The 23,626-nt window shown below is 34.4% G+C and overlaps 1 protein-coding gene across 4 annotated transcripts in view; it reads right to left on the bottom strand.

Moving 5' to 3' along the window:
- LOC105834878 (branched-chain-amino-acid aminotransferase, cytosolic) overlaps positions 1–23,626 on the bottom strand; it is a 52,967-nt gene that overhangs the window by 10,167 nt on the left and 19,174 nt on the right. For all 4 annotated transcript variants that reach the window (XM_012677703.3, XM_012677702.3, XM_028192992.2 and 1 more), the window contains 4 exons: positions 16,158–16,265; positions 15,862–16,071; positions 13,502–13,732; positions 11,682–11,991 (listed from right to left, as the gene is read on the bottom strand). In XM_012677703.3, coding sequence (XP_012533157.1) covers positions 11,682–11,991; positions 13,502–13,732; positions 15,862–16,071; positions 16,158–16,265 — 859 coding nt within the window. The remainder of the gene's footprint in view (positions 1–11,681; positions 11,992–13,501; positions 13,733–15,861; positions 16,072–16,157; positions 16,266–23,626) is intronic.

Below are 23,626 nucleotides of genomic sequence, written 5' to 3'. Positions count from 1 at the left end.
TATTTGTGTCTACAAGAGCATTAATCCATAACTCGAGAGTTAATAAAAAAGTTAGTTTTCGGTAAAATACAAATAAAATAAATTATAATACTCCAGGATGGAAGAAAACATTATTTTATTTGTGAAGTGTTAATTTTTAGAATTACAACACATTACATCCTATTATAAAAATAATCTTCAACATAAAGCTTTTTTATTCAATTTGTTTAAAATCTTGTAATATTTATATAAACTCTTTTAATACAACGTTTATATAAACTTATATAAACTTTAATACAGCAATTAAATAATTTTATGATTAAAACTTAAATATGATTATACTTTTGTTATCACAAAACATCCATTAGTTGTATTCTTAGTTTACTTTAATAACTAATGACTTTACTACATTCCTAGGTAGCAAGATATATGTTTTTGAAGTTATTAAATATATTTGACGTATTTTGTTATCTGAGTTAGTAATGAGAGAATATATAGTTTCTATCCGTATTAACAAATAAAATATAACATATTAATCATATTAATAATAAAATCACAGTTTTTGTGCCTTTCATCGTCGATTTTCGCAGTTTCTTTAATTGCATCGTTAAGAATTTGTTTCTTTTTTGCCTCGAGTTCTCCTAAAACCCTCGCCGCTCGTTTTCGTTTCTCTTATATTTCTTTTGCATCTCTCTGTTCTCGATTTTCTCTCGCAAGCTCCTCTTTGTACCATGTATGCGCATTACGAGCTGCATGTATCAAATCTTTTGTTACAATAAAATTTTGAAGTCCTCCTTTGGCATTGACTGTATCATAGATGGTTCTTTGAGCAATCAAGGACTTTTCTTTTTGATTGTCGACGAGACATTCCTTATTTATGGAAAAACCTCGTTTTACGGCAGCATTTCCATGAGAAAGAATTATGACGCTTTTCATGAAACTCCATAAATTTTCATAATTTTTCTTACTGCAACTCGTAATAAGATTGCTCTAGAAATGATCTAAACGAATCTCAAATCGCTTGAAAGTTTTAAACTTCTCTTGAACAATGGAGATTGGAGACACAATGGAGAACCAGTAAGATGTCTGTACTCACGGTCGATTTTATCAGCTGTTATTCCCGATATCAAATTGTTTTTCACATAAATCCGTAATGCGGAAGACAATCGCTTATAAGCGATTTCTCCTCGACTTGCTATGGCCGGATCCATACAAGAAATAGATTTCGTTAGAGAAAATTTAAGAGGAGAGCGAACCATAATTTTGTCTACAAAGATTTGAAAACATTTGCGTACTTCGTCTTTAAATTGTAGTATTTCGAGATCTAAAACACCTTTTTTGTGCTTGAGTGCAGCTTCAGTTGCATATCCAACTTTTATGTATTTCGTTATTACCAAGTTATCTTTTTTAGTAATATCAACTTTGAAAAGATCCATTTTCTTCAAGATATCATCCTTTACGAATCTCTCCATGAGAGACCTCACAAGTGCATAAATTTCATCGTAAAGAAATGGCGCCAACGGATGATTGGATTGAAATTCGGACATAAATGGCTGTACATCGCTCGCAAGGGTTTGAAAAAAGATCAATTTTGGAACGAGCAATGGGTCATTTAACGCGGTCAAAACCGTTTCAAAACTGGTGCATTTCGGAATTTTTTTCTTTAGTAACTTTCTCCACGTATTTACGGATATTCGGTAGAATGGCACAAGTACGTTGAGCAACAGCGATATTCTCCAACCACCGAATTCCACAAAATTTCAAAGGAAAATCTGCAGAACCAGAAGCGTTAATATAATATGCTTTTCGAGCTGGTACGTTTTTGAACAGATTGTAAAGAGTTCGAAGAAATTGAATTATGTTCCATTTTGTTGCATTTATGCCTGCTTTAAACGCGCAGTGCATAGTATGCAATCCGCAACTGCCTAAATCAAGTAGTTTCTTGTTTTCTGGATCGAAAGATAAATCGAGTTTCAGATTTCTCAAAAACTTGAAGTTGACGTTTGGCCCGTCCATTGAAATTTGTATCATCTTCTTAAGCATATTCGGTGATACACAGCTTTTAAATGCCTCAAATAAATCGATTACCGTTGTGTGTCCAAGAAATGTTGAAATTAAATATCTCGTCGAAGTTTCATTTTTCTCATCGTCCCAGAACCGGATCACAATGTCCATTTGTTCTTTTTGGCATATTTTATTTAAGCTTCCATAGACGGGACTTCCGTTTCCGGTAGAGTGAGAGAAGGTGTGAAATAGAGAGCGAGAGTAAAAGTGAAGTGTGAGCGAGTGTTTGGGAGAGGATAGAGAGAAAATGAGTATTGAGAGTAGGAGAGAAGGGGGGTGTGAGTGGGTGTGAGTGAAGGGAGAGAAGGGCGACCTTAGGACAGGGTGGAGGAAAGGTGAGAAAAGTGGGTAGAGTAAGAGGTTAGAAAGAGGGAGAGGGGAGGCCGAGCAGGCGAAAGTATAGGCAAGGAACAAGAAAATAGAGAGAGGAAACAGACGAGGAAGCAGAGACGCACGAGCGGGCACGGAAAGAATTGGATTAGAGAGGGGCATCAGGCCGGTGAGACGGGAGCGTGGGTAAAGCGAGACGGAGTAGGCATAGAGGAAGTAACGAGATAGATAGCAGGGCGTGAGTAGGAGCGAGAGTCCAGGCGTGGAGATAATAGTAGAGAGATGGCGAGGAGGATTGGAAGAGTATACTTAGAGAGATGAAAGTGGAACTAGGAGACGGAATGAGGCAACTAAGTAGAGAAATGAAGGAAATGGCGATAAATCAAAAGGAGCTGGTAAGAGAGGAAATAGAGAAATTGAAGGAGGATTAAAAAAAAGGGAGGAGGACAGGCAGAAAAAAAGGAAAGAGATGAGAGAGGAGCTGAGGAGGTTGGAGCAGATGATAGAAGAAGTGAGAGGGGAGAGGGTGAAGGAGGGGAAGGATAAGGAGAAGCAAGGTGAGGGAGGGGAAACAGGAGAGGTGGAGGAGAGAGTGGGAAGGATGGAAAGGTTATGGGAGATGAAAGAGAGAGAGAAGAGAGAAAAAAGAATATAGTGGTGAAAGGTCTAAAAGAGAAGGGAAAAGGCAAGGTTGGAGAAATAAAAAAGATACTGAAGGGGATAGGGGTGGAGGTAAAAGTGGAGAAGGTGAGGAGTCTGGAGACGGGGAGGAAGGAGTGGGGAGGGATGGCAGTGGTTAGGGAAGGCTAGGGAATATAGAGGAAAAAAGAAAAGTCATGGAGAATAAAAGAAAACTAAAGGGAGGAAGGATTTGGATAGAAGAAGATCTATCATGGAAGGAGAGACGAACGAGGTGGAGGTTGAGACAGATAGCCTTAAAGGAAGAGGCAAAAGGAGTCAGAGTGTGGATAGGTAAGGGAAAGCTGAGGATAGAGGGGGTATGGTGACTGTGGGATGAGGAAAAAGAGGAGCTGAGAGACAGCAGGGAAAGGAGATGGGAGGAGGGAAAGGAGAAGGAAGGTCGAGTTGAAAAAGGAGAGGAGATGGAGATGGAGAGAGGAGAGCAGGGGGAATAAAAAGGGGGGACGAGAGAGGTGTAAGAGAGGAGATAAAGAATTGCGGAAAAAGGAAAAAAGGGGGGAGGCTAGAAGAAGAAAAGAAGGACGAAAGAGGAAGTGAGCGAAGGGTGAGAGAAGTAACAGTTAAAGGGGGAGGAGGGGAGGGGGATAAAAGGGGAGTGAGGATAACATTTTGGAATGTGGCAGGGTTGCAAGGAAAGGATGAGGATTTTTGGAAAGAACTAGAGAATTAGGATATTATGATTTTGATAGAGACATGGGTAGAGGAGAAAGGATGGAAAAGACTGTTAGAGAGGCTTCCAAAGGGTTATGTGTGGACAAATCAATGGGCAAGGAGAAGGAACAGGAAAAGGAGGGCGATGGGCGGGATGATCATGGGGATCAGGAAGGATTTGATCGATGAGGAAGAGGAAGAAATTAAAGATAGGGAAGGAATAATAGTGGGGAGAATAAGGTGGGGTAAGGAAAAAAGGAGAGTAGTAGGTGTATACGTAAACGAAGATTTGGAGAGTAAATTAGAAGAGTTGAAAGAATGGATGGAAGAGAAGGAGTATAAGGTAAAGACAATAGTGGGAGGGGACTTTAATGTGAGAACAGGGAAGATGGGAGGGAATGTCGCGGGCTGAGACGGAAAAGGGGAGGAGGAACAGAGAGAGTCAAAGGACAGGAAGGTCAATACAGGGGGGAGAAAAATGGTAGATTTTATAGAGGAGAAGGGGTGGGTAATACTAAACGGAGGGATAAGTGGAAATGAAAACAGATAGTGGACATATACAGGAGGGAGAGGGGAGTCAGTGATAGATTATGTGCTAGTGAGGGAGGAGGAGAGGAGCGAGGTGAGAAGGATGGAGGTAGGAGATAAGATTGACTCGGATTATCACCCTTTAACGATATGGCTAAAGGAGGGGAAAGGAAGAAAGGTGGGATCAAGAAGGAAGAAGGATAGGAAGATGAGGATGGACAGAGGGACTTGAGTATGACTGAAGTAAAGGAAATGGAGGATAGAATGAGAAAGGCTCCCTTAGAGGAGGTGGAAGGGAGGCAGAAGAGAGAAAGGAAAGGGAAAAGAAGGGGCTGATGGGATGAAGAATGCAGGGAAAAAAAGAGGGACGTGAGGAGAGAGCTGAGAGCATGGAGAAAGGGAAGAAGTGAAGGAGAAAAATATAGAAAAAGAAAAAAGGAATATAAAAAGTTATGTAAAAAGAAAAAGGAGGAGAATGAGAGGTGGGAGAGGATGGTGGAGGAGGCGAAACTGGAGGGGCAAGTTTGGGAGGTGATAAACAGAGAGAGGAAGAGATGGAGGGGGATAAACGAAGGTATCGAGTTAGAGGAATGAGAGGGGTATTTTAGAAACCTACTAGGAGGGGTGGAAAGGAGAGTGATCATGGGGGATAGGAGAGGGAGAAGGACAGAAGATAGAGAGGGAAGTATAACGAGGGAGGAGATAATAAGAGCGTTAGGTAAGCTAAAAAATAGGAAGACTATAGGAATAGATGGGATACCAAACGAGGTATGGAAGTATGGGGGAGAGAGGGTGACAGAATGGGTGTGGAGAATGTGTGGGAGGATATGGAAGGGAGAGGGGTGACCAGATGGATGGAAGGAGGGGGTCATAATTCCTATAGTAAAGAAGGGAAATGGAGAGAGGGTAGAAGAGTATAGGGGGGTGACGCTAATGCCTTCACTATATAAAAAATACGTGTCGATTTTAACGGAAAGGTTAAAGGAGGAAATAGAAGACAGAAGATTACTGTCTGAGACCCAATTTGGTTTCAGGAAAGAGAGAGGGACGATGGATGCGGTGTACATATTAAACTACCTGATAAACAGGCAAGTGACCAAGAAAAAAAGGACGCTTGGCATTGTTTGTCGACCTAAAGGCAGCTTTCGGCTCGGTGGGAAGAGAGACAGTTTTGAGGGCCTTGAAGGAGAGAAGGGTAAGAGAAGATTTGGTTGGTAGGATCGGGGAGGTACTAGCGAAAACGAAGAGCAGAGTGAGAATTGGAAAGGAAGTAGGGGAAGGCTTCTGGACGGCAAGAGGAGTGAGGCAGGGATGTCCCCTGAGCCCGATGCTTTTTAATATAGTGCTAGCAGATCTAGAGGAGGAGATGGGAAAGGTAAGATGGGGAGGAGTGACCCTGGGAGAAGGAAAAATATTCACGCTGTCGTATGCAGATGATATGGTACTGATCGCGGAGGGAGAAGACGAGGAGCATGATAGAGAGACTGGAAGGATATATAAAGAGGAAAGATCTGGAGGTAAACGTAGAGAAGACGAAGATTATGAGATTTAGGAAGAGGAGAGGAAGGAAGAAGAAGATGAGATGGAGATAGAGGGGGAAGGAAATAGAAGAGGTTAGGGAGTACAGGTATTTGGGCTACATGTTACAGGCGAATGGGCAGGGAACACATATAAAGGAAAGGGTGAGAAAAGCGGCAGCGGCGATGGGACAGGTTTGGGGAATTGGAAAGAGAAGGTACGGGAAGGATTGGGGTAGAAGGATGTGGCTGTTTGACAGGCTGGTGAGGACAGTAATGGAGTATGGAGTGGAAATATGGGGATGGAAGAAGAGGAAGTTGAAAGGACGCATGAAAGGTTTTTGAGATGGATGCTAGGAGTGGAGAGTAGGACACCGGGGTATCTAATAAGAGAGGAATTAAAAAGGAAAAAAATGAGGTTGAGGGCAGGAAGAAGAGCATGGGGTTTCGAAAAAAGAGTGATAGAGGGAGAAGGAGGAGTATGGGTGAGAGAATGTCTGAGAGAGATAAGGAAAAGAGCGGAGAGAGGAAGTGGGCTTGGAGAGGGTGGGAGGTGGAAAGAAGGGACTTTTTTTAATTAAGAGGAGGAGATAACAGGGAGATGGAGGAAGAGGGGGGGTATGGGAGGAGATCGAAGAGAGGGAGACGAGGTTACAGAGAGAGGAGAGAGAGGAGAAGATAAGAAAGACCAGGTACAATAGATGGTATAGTTTAATCAAGGAGGAAGGAATCCCGGATTACCTGAAGAAGAGATGGGGAAAGAGCAGATGGAGGAGGATAGCAAGGTTTAGGTTAGGAAATGAAATGTTAGAGGGGAAATATTGGGAGGAGGAGGAAAAGAGAGTTTGTAGGTTGTGCGGAAGTGAGAGGGAATCATGGGAGCACGTATGGGCGAGATGTAGGGAGTGGACAGAGGGAGGAGGGGGAATATGGAAGGAGGTGTGTGGGAGGATTTTGGGAGGAGGGAGAGAGGGGGAGAAATGGATGAGGGAGGTGGAGGAGGAGAGGGGGGAAAGGATGGGGGGTGAATGGATGTAGAGGAGAGTAAATGCGTATGTGTGGAGAGAGTGAGATGAATGATGATTAAAGGAAACGGAAATCCCTTAGGCGCAAGGTCGGATAGGAATAGGGAGAGGGAGAGAGGGAGAGAGAGAGAGAGAGAGAGAGAGAGAGAGAGAGAGAGAGAGAGAGAGAATTAGGCAGGTAAGGAGTAGGCAGAATTGAGCTGCGTGCAATAGGCAGGTAGAGAAATAAGAAGGCGGCTGGCGGTGCGTGCGATGAGCGGCGATGCGATGCGATACGATGAGATGTAGATGTAAGGAAACGTAAAGAATTGTAATAAAAGTGTAGAAAATGTACAAAATGATGTAAAGGTTTGGGAGCGTTCCTATTACAAAAACGCCATTCAATCCCCAAGAGGAAGAATAAAGAATTATCTATCTATCTATTTAAGCTTTTATCAAACGATATGACTAGTTCATTACATTTTTGGATTAACAGATAAAGTTTTTGTTGAAAGTGTTTTGTTATCCCATACGTAATTGTGTACGCTTTATCTTTACACAATTTTATCCGTTTTACAATTTTGCTATCAGGGAATATAGTTTTTATTAACGAGACACTACTTTCCACGTCTCTTAAAGAGTTGTGACCCATCACTGCATTCAGACACAGCATTATCTCCGCCTTCGATGTTTCATCCGTCAATACAAAATTTTTCATTTTTGTTAATTTTCCTTGTTGAGTCACAGCAGATATTTCGGAGTCACAGCAATGTTCCATGCAAACGTTCGTACAGTATTTAAAGAGTAAATGATTTTCATGTGACAATACCGATGAAGCTGACTGAAGAATTCTTTTGGGATCTGGAGTAGACAGAGTTACAGTGCTCGCATCTCTTTTTCTAGCTTTAGTTACATTCCCATCGACAAACGATACGTTTATTGAGTTTTTATATTTTATGATGTTCTGACGTTTTTTGCTATTCATATGACTGTGTAACGCTGCTCGATCCATATTGCTCAACGAAAATGTTGAATTACCTAAGGAGCATGAGGCAGGAAACTTGTCATTTAAAGATTCCTTTACCCATGATGAGAAATGGACTCTTCAGTCCATTTTTTGTTGAAACTACATTTTTTAATGTTTGTATTGGTATTTGACATGGCGTATGCATTAATTGATGATCGGGATCTTCAAAGAAAAGTAAAGGCTTAAAAATTGCTAAAACAAAAATATGAAATTAAATATTAACAGACAAAAAAAAAATGTAAATCTAAATTGATACTTCGCTTTTCTATTATTTTTTAAAACTTAGTTTCTTTATAAAAAATAATTTTCTTTCTGTAATGGTAAGTTAATGTTTATTAAATCTTGTTAATTTTCATAATATTTATCAACAATATTTATTTATTTATTTTATTTTTGGTAGGAGTTTAAACCGAAAGGGAAAAAATTGAGAGAATAAAATAAATTATTTGATATTTTTTTCATTAGTCATAACTCGTTTTCTAATCCGCACAAGAATATTTCTGCTTTTTGTTTTTCATATTTAAAAAATGCCACACTAAAGGCTTGTTTTTTTAGCTTGCAAGAAATTCAGCTAAATAGAGGTATACACTTTGCTAGTCGACACCAACGCTACAAGTAAACATGACATATATATCAAAATAAAGTAATGATAAACACATCTAACCTCATTTACTTTCATTTCGGCTTTATTAATATTTATGAATTACTTTATCGCGAAACTTTAATTATACAAAATAAACTTTTTTATATATTGCTTACCGTCGTTAAATAAATGGTTCAAGAACACAATTTGTCTTGTATTACTATATTGTCGAAAATGACAGATATAACGTAAATATCGCAACCTTCCTAAATATAACCTTAACCTTGACGATGAGATCTGACACTTTGCGACATCTAGCGACGATAATAATACGCCAGATTTCGGATCATTCGAGAATACGGGTAAGAAAAAAAAATATGTATACATCAATGCCGTGTCTCTTTCTGTTCCAAAATGCAAAATTTTGCGAGATAAAAAAGGACAGTAAAAATATCATTTTTAAGGATTTTACGAAATTCCAGAAAAATCACAAAATATCACTTTTCCATGACTTTTCCAGATGTCCGAAAATTCCCTGACATTTCCAGGTTTTCCAGGTTTCCATGACCGCTAGACACCCTGAGTGTCTTGTGATTAGAACTTCACTTAATCCAATAGCTGTAGCAACAGATTTAGCTTGTGCAAAGAAAGTGCAAGCAACATTTCCCGTGTTCGTTGTTCCAGTTCCCTGCTTAACAACATCCACTGTGTTTGATAACTTTTTCATAGATTTTTGGATTAATGTCTTTCTTACCTTATTCGAATCTTTTTCCTCCTTTGTTCTTGCGGACCCCTTCTTGAATTCTAAATTGTATGAAATATGTAATAAATATTCCATAAATCGAATTAATGCAAGGTAGAGAGCCCAAATTTGTAACTTTCCGCTTTACATAAAAGATTGTTAACGTAAGATAAATTATTAACCAACTTGAGTCCGACATGACATATATTACAACGGTTGGACGTCTTCTGTCCAGTAAGAACATGACAAACCTTCTCGTCAATCATTGTACATCTAAGATCAAAAGTCACCTCAAATGATATGTGCAAGTTGTAGACGTTCGTGCGAGATCTCATGTCACGCACTGAGCATCGCTGCGTACAAGTGATATGTGTAGTGATCGTCAATTTTCACCTGGCGCGCGGTCTGCTGAACGTAAACACGAGTACGCGCACGCATGCAACTTGCACATTTTCTGTCTTGTAACATAACATAGTTCTATCCTGGTGCACTTAACTCTGTAAACGAAAATAACTGCAAAAAGAGGCACTTTTTTCCCACTGTGCGTCGATAGGGGTGCCATAAAAAGTCGCAAACCTATGTGGTACAGTACAAGAGTAAATCTCGCTACACGTAGAAATTCGCAAATCTATGTGATACAGTACAAAAATGGACCTCATTACGTCTAGAAGGTCGCAAATCCATGTGGTACAGCACAAACGTGGACGTCTGTATTTCGCTCTGTAAGCAAGGCGAGAGGAGAGAAGGGTATGGGCGAACCTCGTAACGTTGCAAACTCATGTAATACAGAAAACACGTAGGCGAAAAAGAGGTTTTGCCACACCCCCTTCCATTATTAACTAACAAAATTAACTAATAAAACTCGAATTGTGTTAAATGAGTTTTATAAAGTTTTGAACATTTAACGTCATTTTTCTTAAAACTTATTGTCTTTATGGAAAAAATCAATACAACATGAAATATGTATTTCAATGAGATCTACAACTTTTATCTGAAGTATTTGTTGAAATTTCTATTATTTACGGAAATATGTAAATGGAAAAAACCGTGATTTTTATGATTTTTTTATGGTTTTCGCCATGAAAATCAAATTTGCGCCAATTTTCACTATTATATTTGTAATCAGCGTGACAAAATACGTAAGAATACACAGTTTCAAAAAAAATCGGAGGTATGCTTTCGGAGGTATAGCCAAAATACTATTTAATAACAAAGATATCAAATGCAATAAAGTTTTTATATAATAGTTATTTTATTATAAGGTATCTGTACCCAATATGCCCCCACTAAGCTTTGAGATTTTTCTAATTTTTTGATAAATACGAAATTTGAAAAATAAAGGTCAAATTTAAAATAAGAAATATTTTTTAAATAAAAAAATATATGAAATACTTTCAATTATTTATATAAGTATAGTAAAGATAGCATTTGAGTTATACTGATTACATAAATATCCAATATGGCTCAGTTATCTATTTTCCCCTTTTTCGTAAATATTTTTGAAAAAATGCAAAATAACAGAATCAACAATGTTTAATTAAGCATTTATTAACATACTTATGGAAATATTATACATACAGCTATTCATTAAATAATAAAATGTGTTTATTTATTACAAAGGACGTTATATTAACTTTTACCTGTCAAAAAGTTCAACTAACTAAAGAAAGATAAGAAATACTAATCAAAAATTAAACATTAAATAAATAAACAGAATCTTAACTTTCTTGTATATTAATAAGATATATTGTGTTTTTAGTAGTGTCTTTGGCCATAATAGTTTTAGAATACAAAGATCTTTCTTTCATTAATTATAAACAAGAAGTTTCAATAAAAATCTAAAATAAATATAGTGTTAAAAAGCACAAATTAAGAGCTACAATAATAGGAATTGTAGATATTTATAAATTTTACGTCATAGTTACACAAAGCAAAAACTTACCTCTGAAATTTTAGATTCAGAACAACACATTTTGATTAAAATGCAATTACAATCTTAAAAAAAGAGATATTGAGCAGTTAACTAGCATAAATACATTATATCGACTTCCTGAGCAATATATTAGTGTTATATGTGAAATTTATTGTATAACTATTTGAAAATGAGGTGAGCCAAATTGGTACATAGTGATGTTGGGTACAGGTATCTTAATTTAAATTTTTATTATACAATTTTTCAGAAAGTTTTCAGTAATATTTTAAATACACTGTTTAATATGTTATAGAAATATTATTTGCAATGTAAATATAATATTACTTTTATAATGTCTTAGAAATATTTCTAAAATATTATTTTCCACATTTCTTTTGTAATACTATATAAAGATTTAAATGTAAAAATAAACTGTTTTATGTTTCTAAAAGATTTCAAAAATATTGCATTTGTAATATTATGAAAAAATATAAAGAAAGTACGAATACATTTCTGAAACATTTCGGATGCAAAGTTATAATTAAAATATTAATGAAATATTTCTGTACCATTTCCGATTATTACAATATTATAGCAATGTTACATGCCCCGTGGATTGTTCTCCAAAGATTGTTCTCTTACCTCCGTTATCATTTATATAAACGACAAAGACATTCATGGTGCCAATTTCTGTCAGTTCATTATTCTCGCCATACAGCCACAGTACTTGATGTAAACCTTTCTCAACGGCTTCTTGTTGAATATGAATCGTAGGTCCATAATTGCTACCTAATTTGACATCACCACAACCGCCAGGCCAGGCTCTCGTATATCTAGGATCTGCAAGCAGGGAAATCCCGACTTGCTGACCTGGAGATATAAAGTAAGATCCGACGGGAGATAGGATTACATATAATAAAGCTGAATCCGAGGTTGCGACTCCAAGTGTAGGCTATATAAGGACAAGTAAAAGTTCGCTTAAATTCAATTTTAAATTAGATAAATTTTTATTAAAATTTAAGGATGCAACATTATTTCAAGAACTATTTTACGTACGCATTAATTTTTAAAAGTTGAAATTTATATTTATTTTTGTTTCATTTGTTTTGTAATATTAAAACAAATTTTTAATTTAAACTGTCGGTTAAAAGTTGGGGAATTCTTAAATTTTTTTGCATTTCATAAAAATTTAAGTATAAGTCTTTAAAATTTTTCAAGAAAATTTATGCAAATCAAGCACATAATAACATAATACATAATAAACATTTTTTAACTTTGTTCTATTTTTATTTATAGTTTTAAATTTGAAAAGATATAATATGAAATAAAGGGTTTACCACACACACACGCACGCACGCACGCATGTATACACACGCACACGAACAAACACACACGCACACGACAAACACACACGCACACATATTATTGTGAAAAATTATCTTTTATGAGTAATTAAAAAAAAGCATTAAAAAATTTAAAAAAGCCTATTTTGAAATTATTTTTTATTTGATGATGTTTTATTAGAATACAGTAGAATAAAAGTTTCAAATATAAGACTTTAAAATAAAAAATATTTTTAAAAATATAAATTTTTATATATATAAATGAAGTTGATTGCTTATACGATCTGCATCCAATCTTGGCGATAAACATAATTTTTCTATTAATTTAATAGGTTTTGAGTTACATTTTTATATAGTAAGAATTGATATATATATGATACTTATACGTGAAAGTGATGTTCGACTTTTATCATATCAAATTTATCGAAAAAAAGGAAGTGAAAAAGCTCTTAAATGATAAATCAAACTACGTCAAAATAACATGATTGGATGTGAATCTCGTCTCGTATGTAACATGTGACTGTGCGCTAACAAAAGACTGTGATTCCATTTATCAAGTATTATCATTAAAGTATTGAGAAATGTAACGATTAATAACGCGCATATGCACACGCAACACACACACACACACACACACACACACACACAAAACGGTCTTCATAATGTCTGGTAGCATTTAAGTAAAACCTGAATGTTGCTTTTCGTTGACTATGTTTGACTTAATATAACAAATGGTCATACAATTACATCATTTACCGTATATCGTTACAATAAGTAAATTTTAATAAAATAAATACTAACAGGATGTTACTAGTATATGTTCTTAACATTCTAGGAAAATAAAATTTAGAAACAATTCGGTTTTTCCTTTTTTTTTCGATAGTAGTAATGATAGCAGATTTGATTAGCGTTCTTAAATGTGAAGAAATCTTAAACCTATTGACCTATTGAAAAAAACAATAAGGTGATATTATGTTAAAAGAAAAAAAAAACGTGAAACACATAAGAAAAAGAAAGCTGAAAAAATATCGTCTTTTTTCAAAAATTTCTAAAAATTTTTCCACGTTAAAGACTAGATAATAGTCGATAACACATTTTTAATAATAAAACAGTACTTACATCGATGCCTATGAGCGTAGGACGAATGTAAAGACTAGAGGAAGTAGAATGTGGCACCCATTCTTGATCTATACTAATTAATCTGCAAATGCACTTAATTAATTCTTCCCCTCCAAAAGAAGGCAAACCGGATTTTACTGCTGAGTTATTCATTCTCTCCATATTTAGCTCTGGCCTAAACAATCTTATTTTGCCATCAACACCTCTATAAGCTTTCATCCCTTCAAACAACTAAGGAAAGATTTATATATGTATTACCATCATGTCAATTTGAAGCGTACAAGGAATTTCACCTCCGATAATTAGATAATTAGTCTAATAATCTTTGCATATAATACAATTTTAAATATGTACATTTTGTATCTAATAGATTCACGGACGATAGAATAAATATCCTTCGAAATTCTAATTTTCTTATCACTCAAATCTTTTTTTCCCCAAATGAATCTTTCATTTGCAGAAGATGTTTCAATAATTTCTTTATGGAAATTTAATCCATCTATATATATATATAATAAAAAAGGCCGTGGAAACGCGAAAAGTTCGCTCGTGGTCGAACGGTATTCTTGCCGCTTTTCCGCGATGCTGATTCTCTCGCTTGACTCACTTTGTGTTGCAAGAGTAAGACCGAAGACAGAGAACGAGACGTAGATGCCGTAGTTGTGGTCGTAGAGTAAGACAGAGAAAAATGTAATCTATACATGTCGTGACATAAAGTAGACTATATAATAGTCATATGTACGACTTACGTTTTTCTCTGCCTTATTCTATGACTACGACCACGACTACTATCTACGTCTCGTTCTCTGCATTCAGCCTTATACCCGAATCACACGATTGCGTTTGTCGTCTACAATTGTCTCTTGATCAATCAGAAGGCAGCTGCTGACGATTACGATCAGCGAATCTTATTTAGCCATTCATCTATTTGTCAAGAGACAATCGTAGATGCAAACCGAATGCAGACGCCGTCGCCAATCGCTAGTGTGATTCAGGCTTTACTGTCATTACGATTGAATATTGATAGCTGTCAAAATTGTATAAAGGGTAACTATGCAATTATCTTTGCAATTTATTTTTTAAAAGTAAAAATTGAAAAGTTAAATAGCGCACGCGAAGCACGCGTAAGCTTTCAAAAAGAAAGCAGAAAAAGAAAGAAATGAGAGAGAGAGAGAGAGAGAGAAAGACTAGGGAAGAGGAATTTAAAGAGAAAAACAGCGACTTTTGTAAGAAGAAGAAACTGAAAGAGAAAGTGAAAAAGAGAAGAGAAAGGGAAAAAGAGAGAGTGTTGCAAGAGTAAGACCGAAGACAGAGAACGAGACGTAGATGCCGTAGTCGTGGTCGTAGAGTAAGACAGAGAAAAATGTAATCTATACATGTCGTGACATAAAGTAGACTATATAATAGTCATATGTACGACTTACGGAGGAAGAAGAGATAAGGAGAAACATCAAATAATAATAAAATAAGAAATAACATTAAAATATAATATAATTAATAATTTAAATAAACATTTAAATGAAAATGATACATTTTAACAGTTCGCGTACTTTATGTATCTAACAGAGCAGGAATTTTTTTAGAAAAAGAGAATGAAAGAAAAGAAATTAGAGAAAAAGAGAGGGAGAAACGAAAGAAATAAGAAGATAAAAATCAGGTAAAATTGTTAGTTGTTTGTTGTAAATGAAAAGGAAATAAAATGAGGAATAACATTAATTTGATATTTCGCATACTTTTCGTATCTGACAGAGTTTATAGAAAGAAAGCAAGAAAAAAGGTAATATAAAAGGGAAAAGAAAAAGGGAAAAGAGGAATAGATAGATAGGTGGGTAAAGAGGAAGAAGTAGGGAATAACATTAAAATATAATATAATTTATAATATAATTTATAATTTAATTAAAAATTTTACTTTGAAATAATACATAAAATAGACCAAATAATAATAACATATCTTTAAAATTAAAAAATTTTTTAGAAAGAAAGAAGACGGAAAGGAAAGAGATAGGTAGATAGATTGAGAAATAGAAAAAAGAAAAGGATTAGAGGATGTAAGAAATTGGAAGGAGAAACAGCGACTTTTGCAGAAAGAAAGAACGGAAAGAGGGAGAAAGAGAGAAAGCTAAATGGCGTGCGCAAAGCGCGCGCAATATAATGTCCCCGTCTAATAAAAAATGACTTGCCAGCTTTATTCAGATATGTATTTTAAATAAATCTATTCTAATTGTTATTAAAAAATTATTGAAACAACACAGAACAGTAGCACAAAATATTCCAATATGGTTGCAGCAACATTTCTGCAATATTGTTAAAATGTTATACACACGCGTAATTTTCATAATATAAAGTAATATTAGATATACCTGCACAGCATAATGAAAAACTTTCGCAGCTGGATGAAGAACTATGTTTTCGAAAGGTATAATTTCTGGTATTTGCCAACCGTTCATGCCTTCGTAATAATGTATTTTAAGCATGTGATCAGTAAAATATTTCCCAAATGCAAGTTTATCAACATTGGGTTTGATATTTAACTGTTTTGGTTCAGCGAGGCGGACAGATAGATCTACATACTGCAAAGAGATTACGCTCTTTTACTTTTTTCGAGTATTAAAATTAATTACTCAATTATTGTTGTCGTGACAAGAGAGATAAATACCTTGAAGGAACGTTGCGGTCGTACAAAATTCTTATCTTTGGTTTTCAAAAAAGAGCTCCATTTAACGTTCTGCTGCAACTGGTTAACTACGTTCCCAAAGGATAAAATCTAGAATAAACCATATACATTTATTTCTTTTTATAAGAAAGTGTTTCTTCCTAAAGGATGTATATCTTTACAAAGGAATACCTTCAATAAATTAAAAAAATGTTTCTAACGTTATATTTAAAACGCGTCACGCGTCATCACGAACATTAAAACAGTTCCCTAGAATGGAAAGAAATTATGTGACTTTTTATCCATATATCTCTTTTGATATAAGAGCTTCTGTCGTATTCAAAGTAATGAAATTTAAACAAAATTTAAATAAAATATTATTTATTATTTAAACATTTTCTTTATAATATTGATAAATGTAAATGTTACAAAAATTAAAAAAAATTATCTATAGTAATAATTTAAATGTAATAACAACAACCATACTACATTTTGACAGTGTGACGTCACAATTTAAAGGGAATTGTATAATTTATAAATACTTTATACTCTTACACGAAAATGATAGATAAAACTTCATTTTTTTAATTCCAAAATGTTTTTAAATTCTATTTTTTCTATAAATTTTTTATAATTTTTTAAAATATTTATATATGTGATTAAATTATTTAAAAAACGAATAAAAATATGTCGCCAATATTAAATTAAATTATTTAAAGTGCTAAAACTTTTCTTTTCATAAGACACACACATAAACACATACACACACACACACACACACAATCTCTCTCTCTCTCTCTCTCTCTCTCTCTGCTATTTTCAAAAGTTATTAAAAAAAAAACTATATGGTTATTTAAAGAAAATTATTTTTAAAAATAAATTTAGAAATCTCTAATTAATCATTAATTTATTTATTAAAGTGCGACGTATTGTGATTTAATTTGGTCAACAAATTTATGTTTATAGACATAAGTACATCCGAATGTATCCATCGGATATATATCGGATATATACATTGAATAGTTCATATTACTCATAAAAATACATTTTAAATATTAAAAGTTAATACTTTCACATGACTTTAATGAAATTTAGAATAAAATTTTATATAGTCATAAAGTCTCTTAAAATCAAAATTTTGCTACTTTAATATTTTTCAACTTTGAATAATAAGTTTATGCTTAGCAAGTAAAAATATATTTGAAAATGATTATTCATACTCGCATTACAAAAAAGAAGAAATTTTGTTGTTTGATCAGTGTAATTATTTGTTACATAGAAAGTAGAAGCACTACTATAAAAAGTGTAATTTTATGACCTCATTAGACTTTCAAATTGATATGCATTTGAAAGAAAAAGAAAAAAAATGCGATCTATTACGAAATTAAATTATCAGTTAGAAAAATACGTAGATATCAATAAAAGAAACCAGCGATTGCAATTCTGTATATTCATTGACACAAACATCAACTAGACGTATTTGTTCAATTATTCGACTAATTAAATGAATATTTTAAAGAATATTTTAAAGAATATTTTAAAGAATTAAGGCTTAAAACATCTGGTAAAATAAACTTAATTTTTTAACAAGATTTATATTATTTATATTATAAGCAGTATTTAATTATACTTATTTTATAATTTATATTATAAATACGTAAAACAATTTATATTACAAGCAGTACTTGCATATGCATGACAGACAAGAACTAAATGTTTTTGAAATGAATCTTTACTTTCTATGAGGGACAAAGTTTTTTTGAAACAATTAAAACACGGTAAACATCATCTATTAGTAACATAACATCAATGTTATAATTTCTCAATAAAAATTATAAGATAAGGATGTAGTATAAGCTTTAAGATGAAAAACATGTTACGAATAACTAAAATAGTAATAGAAAAAATGAATGAGAAAAGATAAAATGTTCTACGTAGAGAATTACCATATGTAATAATATAAAAGCATAGAAAAATATAAAATTTTTGTTTTAATTATTTTTGGATAAAACTCTTTAACGATCATGTACTTACATAAAATAACAGGAACATCTTATCGAAAAAGTTTGTCTTGCTTGCTGATAACTTCGTTATTCTAACGAAAATGGCAATGGAAAATTTTCTGTATTCCAACATTCATAACAGGGTTGGAAAGTAACGCGTTACCGTTAATTACTTGTAACACCGTTACCGTTATAGTTACTTTTCTTGGTAACGAACTGATAATGGCGTTACTTTTCTCTTTCTGTAACTGTGACGGTAACGTAGTTACATTTTTTTAGTAACGGTAACGAATTAAACAGTTACTTTTATCGTTACTTTTGTTAAACTAAATTTCATATTTATGATGTATGTAATTTATATTCTGTCTTCAATCATTGACGCCAAGTCTTTGCTCTACTATCTGTTATCATTGATAACATTTTCATTTTTAAATAATTCTTGAAAAATTTTTATAAGATTTTTCTAAGTTTTTTTTTAAATATCTATAAAAATTTTTTTTCTAAAATATTCAACTTGGCTAATTTTACTGATTTTGTACTCATTTTCAAATCCATTTATGTACTTGGCGTATCTTTTTTACCTTGTAAGGTTTTTCGTTTTTATGTAATAGAATAAATTACGACAATTATACGCTATTATTCTTTTTAGTCTTTCTTAATTAATACGAAATTTATATACAAAATTTATACACAAAAGATGGTATCAAACCATGCTGTAATTATATCGAGAATTAAGTAACTATCAATCCAAGCTTGGTTAAACACATATTCCTTCGCGCACGGTAGCGAGAGCGACTTTTGCGCAAAACTGTCAAGGTATACTAACAAGGGAACGGAGAGAAGTGTTCCTCACCGATTTTAATGAGCTTTGTAGAATATAAAATATTTTGTAGAATATAAAAAAAATATTAGAATCATATTTTTTTTTAGCGATGTATCTCGACGTTTAGAGATTGAAACTACCCCTCGAAAATGACGCATTTTTTCGTTTCTGGCGAATATCTTTGAAAATGTAAGGTTTATGAAAAAATGTTCTACACAAAAGTTTTATGGCATTTTATACTCTTTACAAGAGGAGGAGAGAAAAAGATGGTGGACGACATGGTTGTTTGGGAGGTGTGCTCTTGGTATTAAAGTAGTGAAAAAGTGGAACGGAGATGAAAAAGGAGGTGAGAGTAAGTGAAAGAAGAGAAGAAGGAGGATAAGTCCCTCGGTCATTGAAAGGAGGTGCGAGAAAGAAGGTGAAGAGACAGGAGAGATGGAGAAAAATCGGAGCAGGTGACGGTGATGAGATAGCGAGTTTTAGAGGAGGAGTCAATGTGCAGGAGCGGACAGAAACAGGGAGGTAGCATGTAAAACGAGATGAGAGTCGGAGAGTGGAGACCCAGACAGCACCAGATATCGTGCGAATATTCTACTCTCATACGGAATGTACTGTGATCGTACCGAATATACGTATAACATTCATATAACGTCTCAGTAGAATGTCATTTTGGTATATCCTCAAAATAAACTTAGAATATAGCAACTGAACTTCGCAACTACTATTGAATGTACAAGATTATATCTAATATACTCAAAACGTCCGTAGAATATTCTATGATATATCTCATGTATATCTATCACATATTTCCAAAATATCCGTCTAATATCGAAAGTGAATCATGTCAACGCTATCTGTGATCTGTAACGTTACGCATTTTCGTCGTGTGACGCAGGCACGTGGTAAAGTGTAAAATGTGAACGTGCGAACACGAATTCACGGACAACGTAGTTTTCTCAGGAATTAAGCCCAGATAATTCTGGTATGCACATAAAATATAATATAGTAACATAAACTATTTCAATTAAAAAAAACATGTTTGGTTTACGTGTTACTATATTATATTATATTATTTAGGTTATAACCTACAATTATCTGAGCATAATTTCCCAACGCACCCCAGCGTATTCAACAGATATTACACTTCATTTCTCGCGATAGCTCCCTGATGTGCGAAATGATTAATTTCTCTTCTTCTTTCTTCATGCTAATTTCTTGTTCCTTATTCCTCTCATTATGTATGAACCCATATAATGCGAACATACTGTAGACATATCCCAGATAGCACAGGACGTCCTCAGGATCATCCTGAATATGTCCCGGGATGTCCTGGGATCTTGTCAGGATATAATAGTTGTATTATTGTAAATATTTTATGTATAAATTTGACTTCTAAAGTAAGTTTAGAATGTTAAATTCTGTAATAGTATTAATATAAATTGAAATTTTACTCATGTCTTGAGGACATTCTTGGGATGTCCTGAGGATATATGTATTCTAGCTGAAAACGTTATTCTTAAAATATTGTATAAAGAGTTTCATTAGCTACAAAATGTCTGAAGATAAACTTAAATATAATGACTGTATAAATACCAGACATTTTAGATAGCACAGAATGTTCTAAGAATATGATATCCTGAAATTCCTCAGGACGTTCTAAAACAATCCTCAGGACATCCTAAGACAGTCCTTAGGACGTCCTAAGAGAGTCCTCAGGACATCCTACGAAAATCCTCAGGACATCCTAAAATAGTATTCAGGGACATCCTGGACGTATAGTAATTTTTTAAAAAAACGTAAATTAATATAGCAAATGAGAAATCTTTGAATATCGTACGTATTTCTAGAATGTATTGCAAAATCAAATGTGTAAAAATGTTGACTTTAAAGTCAGATTGAATGTCTACACTTATTGAAACAATATGGCATATTAACAATACTAAAAAATTATAAAAAATGACATTAAATAATTTTTTAATTTTATTTTATACAAACGGCGCAAAAACAGTTTTTTAATAAGTTATTCCACATGCTATTTCGCGCGCATATGTAAAAATGATTTTAAAAAACTGTAAAACTTTATATTTATTTATAAAAATATAAGTTAACTATATATGTTTCATCCTTATGACAACATCTATTGTAATGATCTATAACAAATATGTATGCATAAACAAGAAGTACTCATGGATCATCACGAAGCGTTAGGATGCGTATGGTCTTCGAAGTCAAGCATCGTCGGCGATGGTTGATACTTGGATGGGTGACCGTTTTCTCGGGTACAGAGATTAAACATGCTTTAACAGGTACAACTGTCGCTGAAACATGTATAGTCTTCTTCCTCTTACAAAATTATCGTAGAAATAATTAGAACTTTTAATTTTTTGTTAAAGTTTTTTTTCAATTCTCAAAAACTGTTAAAAATACTTAGAAATATTTAAAACATTTTCTAAATTAATCGGAATTTTTTATTTTTTAAATTTTTCTGAGAAACGTTTCAATTCTTATAAAAAATCGATACATTTATCAAAAATCCTAAAAAAAAAAAATCTAAAAAATCTGACAAAAAGTGGTCATTGTTTGCTATTCCTGAGGATGTCCTGAGGAAATCCTATGGTATCCTCAGGACGTCCGATGGACTGTCCTCAGAATGTCCGATAGACTGTCCTCAGGATGTCCTGAGGACTAAAAAGTGGCGCTCGTTTGCTATTCCTCAGGATGTCCTGAGGACGTCCCGGGATAAAATCAGAACGTCCTCAGGATATCCACGAAGTCCGTCCTGGACGTCCTGAGGACGTCCGTGTGCTATCTGGGATTGTGAATATACTGAAGATATAATTTAGACATACATATAATATTCTTAAGATATATTGTGAATATATGGCCTCTTGATGACCTCGTGCTTTGATAGAAAAGTCGGGAAAACCAATCCCCGCGAAATTTGCAGGACTCTGCTTTTCATTTCCTGCACCGTGATGTTTTTAAACAGGTCCTCTTTTTCCCTTTTAAGTCGGGACCATTGTGCGACCTTTGTATAGTTGCACGTGTGCAGAGCGTGCATTAGCAAGCACTCATCGTGCTCTTGACGAGTGACGACCGTCTTTCTTATTCGGGGCCGAGAGACAACCGAGGAAGACGACCCGAGTGAGATGACGGATAATGGAACGTCGTGGTGCGGCAGATTAAACGTTACCCGTTTCTTGGCTCAGAGTCGCGCGGACGAACGGGTCAAGGAAATGGTCACCGGTAAGCGACGACAATCGTTAACGTTATCAACGGAGGCAACCGGTGGCGACGGCATTTTCGGCGGTGTTGTTGGTGCCCGTGGCGACGGTAGTGACGACGACGACGACGCGATGCTGATAGGACGCGGGGCCAAGTAAGATACGTCTTGTTTGGACGATCCCGCAATGGCGCACAGTGGGAAAAAAAGCTCATTTTTTGGACAAAAATCTACCGACGGTGCAATTCTCAGCCAATTTTAAGTTTGTTTGGCTTGTTTTACTCGTTAAGGTTTGCTCTTTGACGTAATGCTGAGGCATTATCGATATAGAGTTGAAATACAAAATGGCGGATAGGAATAGAGCGTCAAAAGCATTAAAATGCTATCAAATGATACTTTCGCCTATGATATCAAACATATTTACCTCAAAATGGGTACATATATGTTTTTTTGGCCGCGGAACACGAATTTGAGGTCAAATTAAACATTAATAATCACAATTTATTATAACATTTATTATAAGAGTCAAAAATACTTGTACATCCATAAATCTTGTACATCTATAAATCTTTACAAGATTCATTGATGTACAAGAGAGCAATATTATGCACTTGATGTATTATTTAACAAGTTTTCATATTATTACGCCTCTTAAATGTTTATTTTCCTTGCGTCGAGAGTTAACACCTCCTCGACGCGTAGTGCGTGACGCGATCTTACATAATTATTCGTGTACGATACCAAGTCGCGCACGTACTGACGCGTCAAGGACGCACATTTTTTTAGTGTTGCGCACGACGCGTTGGCGTACCCGCGGCATACGACGTATGCCGCCAAGTGGCCCCAGTCCGTCGGTAGAGCCATCTTGGCGGACGAACTGCCCAGTCAGAAATGATTTCTCGAAACGATGTTGTCGTTTCGATGTCGTTAATATCAAATAGCTGTCGATTCGAAACTTGTGTCGAAATTTCAACATTTTCGAGTAACCAATAATTGTGTATAAATAAAGCATAATGAGAGTTTTCAATATTTTTTAATTTTTAAGTATATATATATATGATATATAATCTTATATTCCCAAAGATTTCATTCAAAATTTGAATCGATGTTATTTAGATCTCATTTCGACGTTCCAACAGTTGATATTATTTCGATCTTATTTCGACATTTCCGGATAGAGAGAAAATTGACATTTGAATAATTCTGCCAATTAACTAATGCAATTGATCAATTGTTTTTTCATTCAACATTTCAGATTTTCGATTTTTAATATCGGATAAAAGATGCTGTCCCTATGGTACAGATTTTTCCCGTAAAGTATATCGCGTGATCAATTATATATAGAGATGTAAGGCCCTGCGCACAATAGAGGAAATATTAGGAATAGAAATTAAATATTAGATACCTATTAGGGAAAGAGAAA

This window comes from Monomorium pharaonis, chromosome 1, assembly GCF_013373865.1.
Source record: "Monomorium pharaonis isolate MP-MQ-018 chromosome 1, ASM1337386v2, whole genome shotgun sequence".
Classification (NCBI taxonomy): Eukaryota; Metazoa; Arthropoda; class Insecta; order Hymenoptera; family Formicidae; genus Monomorium; species Monomorium pharaonis.
This window is presented reverse-complemented; position numbering and strand designations above follow the sequence as displayed.